Here is a 10,906-nt window from a genome sequence, read left to right as displayed (position 1 = left end):
AGACAGAAGTAATAGCGGATGGGAACACTAGATGAGATTCGTCTGAATATGAGGTAAAAAAACAACATAAATACTGTTGTGTTTCGCACAGAAACCGATCAGTTCGTGTCTTAAGACATCAGTGTGTCGTCATGAGCAGCAGGGTTTTTGTGCATGTTGCCTAAGCATGTTTTTACTCTCATAGATTTGTTACCCATTCACATGCATTATGACTGACAGACTGCAACAGTTGAGTTAAAAATCTTCATTTGTGTTCTCCTGAAGAAACAAACACCTACATGATGGACGCACTGGGGTCAGCAGATAAACATCACAGGCTCATTTTTGGGAGAACTATCCCTTTAAAGAGGGACGATTAGAACCAAAAACACTTCTACGGTCAGTCAGGCGTCGTACAACTCTTAGAAACAACGATTCTAAATAGACTCTCGGCTACATTTTAAAGAACGAGGAGAGATGATTTAACTGATGGCATGATGCTCTCGTGGTTTTTCTAGTGATAAAGTATGATTACATGCTGTTTGAGTCATACAATTTCATTTAAATTAGAAATTAATTTAAACAAAATTACTTAAGGCAAGACACTACAGGCAAAAACATGCATGGTTTTTTTTATGCATTTGTCAAATTTGTGTTTTGTGGCTTTTCATAAAGTGTTTTTTCAGATTAGTGGAAAGGAAACATCCAAAATTATACTTTTAAGAGTATCTTTTTCTCTTTATGTCTGTGGATTTACAATACATTTCTTTAAAGGCAGTTTTCTTAAAATAGTTTTTTTCTCCTGCACTAAGCCAGAAATCTCCACTTCACTACCAATTACACACACCAAACTTTACAGTTTTATTACTATCTATATTCTGAAAGTTTTTACAGAGGGGTTTGTTCATATATATATATCCTTTGCCTGATTTCATCCATTTTATTAAACTTTTTTTCTGGCTGTTGACAGTATTTTATGGGGTGATAAAAAGCAATATCCAATCTCCCCTCTGTAAAAAAAAAAACCCTCTCTCTCTGTGTGTTTTGTTTTTTACTCTTTTCACCTGTGGTGTCTTGCCTTAAAACTAAATCCATAAAATGATCCCATGATGGAAAAGATTCTACATATGAAGTGCCTGATGGAACCCTTTAAGATTCCTTATAGATCTAAGTTTCTAAGAGTGATAGTTTGCACAAGAGAGTGAATCTCACAGGACTTTATCTTCAAGCTACATATCGTAATCTAGGTTCACACTGTACGATTTATTGAAGTCCTTTGTGACTGTTTGTCAGACTATATGAACATGATCCCCGCTGTAAGCCATGTCACACTGTAGGATCTCAGATGTCATTAATTAACCCTTAGTGAGAAGACATCCGGTGTTTTACATTGACAATCCGTGACATGTTCAGTGACTGTGAGGAAAAACCACCACCAAAATTAATAAAAATGCCCCCCCAAAAATCAAGATACACTAAACTGCCAAAAGTTTTGGGTTCCCACAAAGTTGGGAGAATAACATTTTCCAAAATGTCTTGTTATGCTGAAGCATTAAGAGCTAATTTCACTGGAACTAAGGGAGCGAGAGCAAGTCCAAACGCCTGAAAAACAACCCCGCACCACAATCCCCCCTCCACCAAACTTTACACTTGGCACAATGCAGTCAGGCAAGTTGAGGTCTGTAGCTATTGATTGGAGGCTTCTGCGCACTGTGACCCTCAGCATGCGCTGACCCCGCTCTGGGATTTAACACTTCGTGGCTGAGTTGCTGTTGTTCCCAATGGTTTCCACTTTGTTATAATCCCACTAACAGTTGAGCGTGGAATATTTAGTAGTGAGGAAATGTCAGGAATGGACTTATTGCACAGGTGTCAGCCTATCACGGCCCCACGCTTGAGTTCACTGAGCTCCTGAGAGCGACCCATTCTTTCACTAATGTGTGTAGAAGCGTCTGCAGGCCGAGAGCTGGAGTTATACACCTGTGGCCATGAAGAGATTGAACACCTGAACTCAGGGATCTGGAGGCGTGTCCCAATACTTTTGGCAATATAGTGTATATGGGCCATGAATAAGATCTTGTTTTTAAGATTTATAACAGAATATAGAGTGCTGTTTTCCCAAATATCAGCGCGGATGCAAATTTATACAACAGGTCAATAAACAAGAAGTTAATGTTTCATTTTAGACTCAGAACCTTTTTCTCTAATTTGCATCAAATCCACAGCCTACTGCATATCTCTGAGCAACGGAATAAGTCTGCGTTTTGAAGAAATCGTTTGACCGGATGATTGAATGGCTCATTCGTATTTATATACGCCAATTGTTTATTTGAATGTGGCCTCTGATTGGCTCTCGGCAACCATGTCAAACTAGCGATCGGAAGAATCTTTTAGGATTCCCAAAACATGGCCAAAATCATACAGTGTGAACCTGGCTTTAGAAATATGTAAATTTTACCCATTTAAATAGCTTTGAATGATGAAAATGAAGCCTACTTTTAAACTTAAACGTCATGTTACCTCAAAAAATATGTTACTGTTACTCTTACTGTACTTGCACAGTAACACTAAACTGAAGAGAGACCTTTTCTTGACAAGAGAATAAAGTTGTATGAAAAACATTCACTGTGAACTTGGAATCCCTTCATCAAAGCATCAAAACCCTTTTTTCCTCTAAAATACAGTATAGAAATATATTTAGCATAAAGAGAAGCAGCATTAAGTAAACTCACATTTTGTGGCCGTACTAACATTCCTGCAAGAAAATGCAGTCACAAACTCTGGAAGTGCAGATCAGTGAACTCTTCCAACCAGACCTACTGAGGGACTGAAGTGGAATGATGATGTATTTAGGAAAGTTGGATCTGAGATGGTATCGGTGGGGTTTGAGGTCACGTTGGTGCGGAGTCTCTTCTGAGGATATTGCTGATATCTCCAGGGTGACCGAGCACGAACAAATAAACCCTGGAAAGCTCTCCAAGTACATCTGTTTGGAAACGTTAATATAAAGGCTAAAGGGAAGCGTTTTCGTGACGTGTTTTCCAGGCGGGTTTTGTCGTTGAAAAATCTGCTCTCGGGCGTTCCAGGTGCACTCATCCTTCTTTTGGTATCAGGTTGGTTAGTAGCACATCTGCGTCAGTCTCGATTTGGGGTTGACAGCATCTTTCGGTCAGCATTTGGCTGACATTGGCAGAAATAGGATGGCCTTCTGGCCCGGGCTGGTACTAGAACCGGATTTATACTGGCCCGTTCTCTTCAAAGCCACGTACCAGTCGGGGTATTTGCGGGATCTGTACGTGTTGTAGTTGTTCGACTCCAGGCGTTCCATGAAATAACATTCATCTGTTGTTCTTCTCTGAGAGAGAGAGAGAGAAAGAGACAACATTAGGACACATTGTACATGTGCTTCTGCTTTGTATTTTCAGCCTTAAAAACTTTCTCTGCAAAAAATACTCTCAGCATAACACATTTTAAAGGGGCTTCATGTAGGGCTGTGCAATATATCGCAAATGTACATATCTCAATATGCATATCGCAATAGCACGCAATATCGGAATGATTTTAATAGCCTACTTCAACATTGTGAGAAGTGTCTGTTTTAGGCCGACGCGTAGCAGAGAATAGACTTGGCACACGACTGTAACTAATGTGACTTGCTTGATGTTAAAAAGAGTTATTAAACGCAATCTTTTGCAAAAAAACAATAACTTGCAGTCTCGCGCTGTCTGACGCGCACACACACACACACACACACACACACTGCCCCTAAACCTACCCATCACACACACACACACACACACACACTGCCCCTAAACCTACCCATCACACACACACACACACTGCCCCTAAACCTACCCATCACAGGAAACATTCTGCATTTTACTTTCTCAAAAAAACATCATTTAGTATGTTTTTAAAGCTATTTGAAATGTCCTCATAAACCACATAAACAGGCTCACACACACCGAAACGTGAATGGCACAGCTGGTCACGTTCAGAAGTTGTAGCGATGCTTTCCTTTCCCAGGAAGAATGTGAAACACAAATGGTTTAATTCTCAGTTTTTAAATATTTTTTTAAATATAATTTAAATAGATTTTACACACTAATTGCAATATCGTATTGCATTTCGAATATTGCATTATTTAACAATACTTTCCTGTAGCTCAAATGATAGAGCATGGCGCTAGCAACGCCAAGGTCATGGGTTTGATTCCCGGAGAAAGCAAGAACTGACAAAATGTAAAATATGTGCCTTGAATTCAATGTAAGTCTTTGGACGCTTTGGATAAAAGCGTCTGCCAAATGCGTAAATGTAAACAAGATAGCGCATATCGCATTTTTCTTCAATATCGCACAGCCCTAGCTTAATGTAAGAATTGCATGCATTAATCACGTTTTGTGTTTTTGTGCTACTTATAGCAGAACTTAAAAAATAAGACCTCCCTCGATTAGCCGGATTTTTATGTGAAGGACTGTTTTTCCCAGGAAAATCAAAAGGATGTAACTGAGAGCTTCTCTTTTATTCCGTGACACATGAAATAAATGCCTATACAATGTTCAGGATAAAAGCCATTCTGGGGTGCATTTCCCATAGTTGCTAACCTGTTAGCAAGTTAGTTGGTTGGCAATGGGTTAGCAACTATGGTTTTGAGAAATGTACCCCAGAATAGTCTATATTACGGAAGCCCTGAACCGCAAAGTAAACAAAAAAATCTATAATTTCGACTTTATTCTCGAAATATTTCGACTTTAATCTCGCGTTTCAGGGCTTCCGTACTATATAGTCTCAGGTTGGTGTCCAAACTTGTTCAGCATGATTTGATCCTAAATCTTCTCCCGATTTCAGACATTTGGATCCCTCTGAGCTCAAACCTCGGCTGTTTTCCATCTATGAAAGCTTGTTTCGGCTACAGCAGTAAAACTATGCTGGAATATTAGCTTTTATCATTTATCAACATGTGAAACACTGCAGTTTATTAGGGGAATATCTCTCTTTCCCTGAGCAGCTATAGAGCCTGAGGTCTGGAAAGCGTCTCCTGACAGGAGTGTGAGACTGTCAGGAAAACTCTTTTCTGTGACCTTTGTAATGTTGACATGTTCCTCATTTTCAAATCCACGTAATCTGATGCGTTTTTAGAGTAAAACGGGATATTCAAGGAGAATAAAAGTGGACGGGACTGGATTTGTGTTTCTGTGTGAAGGTTGTTGATCGATAAGAGGGATTGATGAATCAGAGGAACCTTTTGTTACGGTCTAACTTTGTGAACGTTTCCTCTCATGAGTGTTGAAAAAGCAGAGCTGGAACAGAGTCAGTGTTCATTCACTATTGTGCAACACCTCCCTCCTCAATGTCAGTGTTGTTTCAGGAGCACAGATGAACTCGGTGTGTGTGTGTGTGTGTGTGTGTGTGTGGATCCTGTGCTGCAATGCAAAGCAAATACAGGCAGGAATCTTAACACTGAGCTGCTGTTTGTGACGTGTTTCAGTTTGATAAACGGTTGTCTTTCGATCTCCCTCTGCACGCGATAGGATAGCGCTACAACCAACCAGAGCAACGAAGGTGAAGCAGAGCTATTAAACATTCGCCGTATCCGGTCGGCTAAACTCCGAACACATCTTCCCTTCTTAAGAATGACTTCAGTGCCGTTCTTTGTTCTTTTCTCAGAGAAAAGCTTAACTCAAGTCTTCCAGAGTCGCGGTCAAAGCTGATTCGACAGACCGCCGCCGTTCGCCAGTTTCTGTGTTTACTAGAAGCACGCAAACGCAACTCGGCCGTCGGCATTATGGCCCCGCCCATCGACTCTATACACGATGTGATTGGCCTGACCAGAGTTTGGTTTTTACAGCTCAGAAGTGTATTGAGAGTTGCTAGACGACACTCGAGGGCAGATTCGATTTCTAGGCTACCTCTGAACATGAGCTTTTAAGATCATTATAGAGCGTCTCACCGATCCAAACAGTCGTCCGTCGGCGTTCATGGCCAGGTAGCGGTTAGCGCAGATGCCTTTGATCACCACCTCACCGAGGGCCGTCGCCTGCAGCTGCAGTCGAACTGCGAGAGAACACACACACACACACACACACACACACACACTGTTCAACACAAGACATACACAAACTATCGGCTACACTGCAAAAAATGCTTTTCTTACTCAGTATTTTTGTCTTGTTTTAAGTCCATATATCTAAGAATTCTTACATTAAGAAACATTTACTAGACAAGCAGAAGTAATTGTCTTGTTTTGGGGGAAAATAACTCAAAATGAAGAGAGTTTTTGCTTAAAATAAGATAAATAATCTGCCAATGGGGTGAGAAAAATAATCTTAATTCAAACAGAAAACAAGATTATTTTTCTCACCCCATTGGCAGATTATTTATCTTATTTTAAGCAGAAACTCTCTTCATTTTGAGTTATTTTTCCCCAAAACAAGACAATTACTTTTGCTTGTCTAGTAAATGTTTCTTAATATAAGAATTTTTAGATATTTGGACTTAAAGCAAGACAAAAATACTGAGTAAGAAAAGCATTTTTGCAGTGTAAATTAGTGTGTTAGTGTTAAAGAGTTCAAACATGAGGTTTTAGTTGGCAGGAAATGATTTGTCTCAGGTCAGGTCATAAAGACATGCCAGACTTCTTCATGAGTTTTGACAGATTAGATCTGATATCTGAGCATGTCTGTCCAAAAAAACCCTCTTCTTATCAACAGCTAGTTTTGTATTCGGTTGCATGAACAGTTCTTGATGATTCATTACATGTTTCAGATCAGGGTTTCTTTAAAGAACCAGAAGAGGACATTAAAGATTGTCTAAAGAAATGTAAAAGCTTTGGACTCAGTCCCTTCTGTCCGAGCGGTCGGAGGGTTCTGGTTGTGTTGTGGCGATCTGCAGCCTTAAAAATAAAGTAGCCAGGAAGAACCAAAAATGTTTTTTTTTTTTATAGTGATGCCATAAAATAACCATTTTTGGTTCTCCAAAGAACCGTTTTGTGAAAGGTTCTTTAAAGAACCATTTTTTTCTATCCATTTTATAGTCTAAAGAAGCTATAAATATGGATATTAAAGGTTCTTCATGGAACAATACACCCTGCCAAAGAACCATTTAAGAAACTTTATTTTTAAGCGTGTGTGTGTGGGTGTTTGTTCTGGGATCAGAGGAACATCAGGCATCGTTCTATTAAACCAGACCCTCAGACAAGTGTGTGTAATTAATGTGTGTGTGTGCACACCTTCTGATTTATATTTTATGCCCCCAGGAATTAGTTAAGCCTGACATAACCTCAGTTTAGGTCCCCACAGTGACACGAGTCCCAGTGAGTCTCTGTGCATTCAGGCATTGAAGTCCCACACACACTCTATCTCTCTTTTACACACACACGCACACACGCACACTCTCTCTCAATTCAATTCAAGAAGCTTTATTGGCATGACAAAATAAATAAATAGTATGATAAGAAAATCGAGCTAATTTTAATATAGAAAACGTTAGAGGTCGACCGATTCATCGGATTTGCCGATTAATCGGCACGATAGCTGATTGGTGGAACAATTGGCTATCTGCAAAAATCAATACCGATAGTTTTTCCGGTTTGCGTCCGTTGCGGGAGTGGCTGAGAAGGGTCGGCTGGCATTATAAAGCGCGAGAGCGGCCTCTAGAGGACAAATTAAAAACTATCACTGTTTACATTAACACGTGAGGAGAGGACACGTGAGGCTGACAGCGCGCTGACACATCTGATGCGCGTTTAAAACACCGACAGAGAAACGGTATGAATACAGAACACGTCAGTACATGTTGCCAAATCATTATAAAGTAATTGATTTGTTGACTAGATGCTTTAAAGCATCAGCAGGGGAAAAACAGCAGTATATGTACTTTGTCGTAGAGGCTGACAGGACGCTAATATTAGCAGCATCGGTTACTTCAAGCATTTCAAACGATGCAACTGAGAAACTTTTTTTGATGTGAGAAACCGTATCATGCATCCAACAGAAATATAAACACATTAGACGTCAATACATATGTTGTTATTTTGATAAGAAAACCGTTGTGTTCTAAAAAAGCGAACTGTTTGGATTTATATGAAATGATAACACTTAATATAATTCAATAATATTCAATTTGTAACATTAAGTAAGGTTAATAACTGCTGTAGGAGTATTATTCATTGTTAGTTTGATCTGTTCATGTTTTTTATGCACTATGAACTAACATGAATGATTAAGGTAGAATTGTATTGATCGAATGTTAATACATGCTGTAAAATGTACATTACATAATGCATTTAGTTCATGTAAGCTAAATAAATACATCATTGTTAACAAATGGGATTTGCAGTCTGTTACCTGACATTTACACACACGTTTCTAGGTTATAGCTAAAGAAACATTTATTTGTAATATTTTAATGTTTTAGTTATTTTCTGTTGAATTTTTTTTCTGTTAGAACTCATTTTAATATTTTAATATTTACATATGAAATTTAACACATTTTCATGGTTCAGTACTTTTTTAAATTTCTTGTAATAAAGTTCAGCACTGCTTTTTTACCTGTTATTTTATGTATTATTATTATATTTTAATCTAGTATCTTTTTTAAAACTATCGGTCGATTAATCGGTTATCGGCAAGCGAGGTCCAACCTAACTATCGGTATCGGTAAAATCCACTATCGGTCGACCTCTAGAAAACGTAACGGCTGAACATATAAACAATATATACATGGGTGCAGGTCTAATGGGTGTGTGTATTGGCTGTGAGAGAGTGTGTGTTTATGGCAGTTAACTCTCTCTCTCTCTCTCTCTCTCTCACACACACACACACACACACACACACACACACACACACACACACACACACACACACACACACACACACACACACACACACACTCTCGCTATCTCTCTCTCTCTCTCTCTCTCTCTCTCTCAAACACACACACACACACACACACACACACACACACACACACACACACACACACACCCACACAACCACACACAAAGGTTCCGGTCAGAATAAATGAACCATGGGGTTTGTGAAGTGGGGTCAGTATCTTTAACCCTTACCGTGAGTCTGAAGAAGTGATTGTTTCAGTTTCTGTATGAATTGTATTTCTTATGTTTTTTTCAGGACTAAACTGAACTTGGAACATGGAAATAATTTCCTTTTCAAGGTGAATGCTTTGGTCTCACTAACGCGCCAGTCTTTTTAAAACCTTTTACACTGCAAAAAATGCTTTTCTTACTTAGTATTTTTGTCTTGTTTAGTCAAAATATCTAAAAATTCTTACTTTAAGAAACATTTACTACACAAGTACCAATCATTGTCTTGTTTTGGGAAAAAATAACTCAAAATGAAGAGAGTTTTTGCTTAAAATAAGATAAATAATCTATAAAGAATAAAGAAATAATCTTGTTTTCTGTTTGAATTAAGATTATTTTTCTCACCCCATTGGCAGATTATTTATCTTATTTTAAGCAAAAACTCTCTTCATTTTGAGTTATTTTTCCCCAAAAAAAGACAATTACTTTTGCTTGTCTAGTAAATGTTTCTTGATGTAAGAATTTTTAGATGTTTGGACGAAACAAGACAAAAATACTAAGTAAGAAAAGCATTTTTTTTTGCTGTGCACAACTGAACACACACCTTTCATACGCATAATATTCCCTCTTAAAGCCTGTGAACTCCTGAACTGTGTGTGTTCATGGCAACCCTTCCTAAAAACATCCAGGAGCGTCTGGATCTGGAAACCTGACATCATCAGGCCTGATTTTCATCTCTGACGTGCATAAAGAGTCTTTGTACAGCCGTCTGCTCTAGATCATCTCCTCGCTCCTGTTTTTCCATGGAAAGAACAGAACAAAGTCACTCACTGTGCGGGTCGCTCTTCTCCCGGATCCCGTCCACTCTCCCGTCCGAGTTGATCCGCAGGAAGTATCCTCCGTTTTTGCAGTACAGGCGTTTGGGCTCCCTAAAGTTCCCCGAGGGAAAGCCTCCGCTGGCCCCATCGTCCGGTAAAGCCGGGAGTGTGGTTATTCCTCCTGTGGCCATCTCTCGCTCTCTCGTTTTCTCCGTATCTGCCCCTCCGCGGCCCCTCCGCACCCCCTCCCCCTCCTCCCCCGTCTCCTTCCGGTGCGCCGCTGAGCCACGGAGTCTCATTAAAGCTCGGATAAACTCTTCAAGCTGCTCTGAACTCACATCTGCCGAGAGCGGAGACGCCACGGGCCGCTCAAGGCGCAGAAGGAAGTTTCTCTGGGAAGAGGAGGATGATGTTGGATCTTTCCTGTTGCTTTCCTCCTCTGAGCTGTTTACAGTGCAGCAGCTGGATGAGGTCTCTCTCTCTCTCTCTCCCTCTCTCTCTCTCTCTCTCTCTCTCTCCCTGCCGGGCCCCTGACCGAATTATTCCCTCACCCACTGCGTCTGCTCAACGTACTGCAACAACAACAACACACACACACACACACACACACACACACACACACACACACACACACACACACACACACACACACACACACACACACACACACTGCCCCTACCTCTTAACCTACCCATCACAGGAAACGTTCTGTATTTTTACTTTCTCAACAAAACAAAAAACGAATTCTGTATGATTTACACTCACCTAAAGGATTATTAGGACCACACACTAATACTGTGTTTGACCCCTTTCGCCTTCAGAACTGCCTTAATTCTCCGTGGCATTGATTCAACAAGGTGCTGAAAGCATTCGTTAGAAATGTTGGCCCATATTGATAGGAGAGCATCTTGCAGTTGATGGAGATTTGTGGGATGCACATCCAGGGCACGAAGCTCCCGTTCCACCACATCCCAAAGATGCTCTATTGGGTTGAGATCTGGTGACTGTGGCGGCCATTTTAGTACAGTCAACTCGTTGTCATGTTCAAGAAACCAATTTGAAATGA

The 10,906-nt window shown here is 40.0% G+C and overlaps 1 protein-coding gene across 1 annotated transcript; it reads right to left on the bottom strand.

Annotated features, from left to right (window-relative positions):
* Nucleotides 1-2,433: 2,433 nt before the first annotated feature.
* fgf2 (fibroblast growth factor 2) lies at nucleotides 2,434-10,290 on the bottom strand. The gene is made up of 3 exons (XM_067458144.1): nucleotides 9,854-10,290; nucleotides 5,930-6,033; nucleotides 2,434-3,334 (listed from the first exon to the last, which is right to left on the bottom strand). Exons 1-3 carry the CDS (start codon nucleotides 10,137-10,139, stop codon nucleotides 3,149-3,151), a joined length of 576 nt encoding a protein of 191 aa, XP_067314245.1. The 5' UTR covers nucleotides 10,140-10,290; the 3' UTR covers nucleotides 2,434-3,148.
* Between the last annotated feature and the right edge of the window lie 616 nt (nucleotides 10,291-10,906).

The sequence above is a fragment of the Pseudorasbora parva genome, chromosome 11, assembly GCF_024679245.1.
Source record: "Pseudorasbora parva isolate DD20220531a chromosome 11, ASM2467924v1, whole genome shotgun sequence".
Lineage (NCBI taxonomy): Eukaryota > Metazoa > Chordata > Actinopteri > Cypriniformes > Gobionidae > Pseudorasbora > Pseudorasbora parva.
This window is presented reverse-complemented; position numbering and strand designations above follow the sequence as displayed.

Bases quoted from the DNA above. Each gene is read 5' to 3' on its own strand.
- fgf2 (XM_067458144.1), bottom strand. From the start codon at position 10,139: ATGAGACTCCGTGGCTCAGCGGCGCACCGGAAGGAGACGGGGGAGGAG. The intron at 6,034-9,853 runs GTGAGTGACTTT...GTTCTCTCGCAG, and splicing joins GGAGAAGAGCGACCCGCACA to TTCGACTGCAGCTGCAGGCG. The intron at 3,335-5,929 runs GTGAGACGCTCT...TCTCTCTCTCAG, and splicing joins ACGGACGACTGTTTGGATCG to AGAAGAACAACAGATGAATG.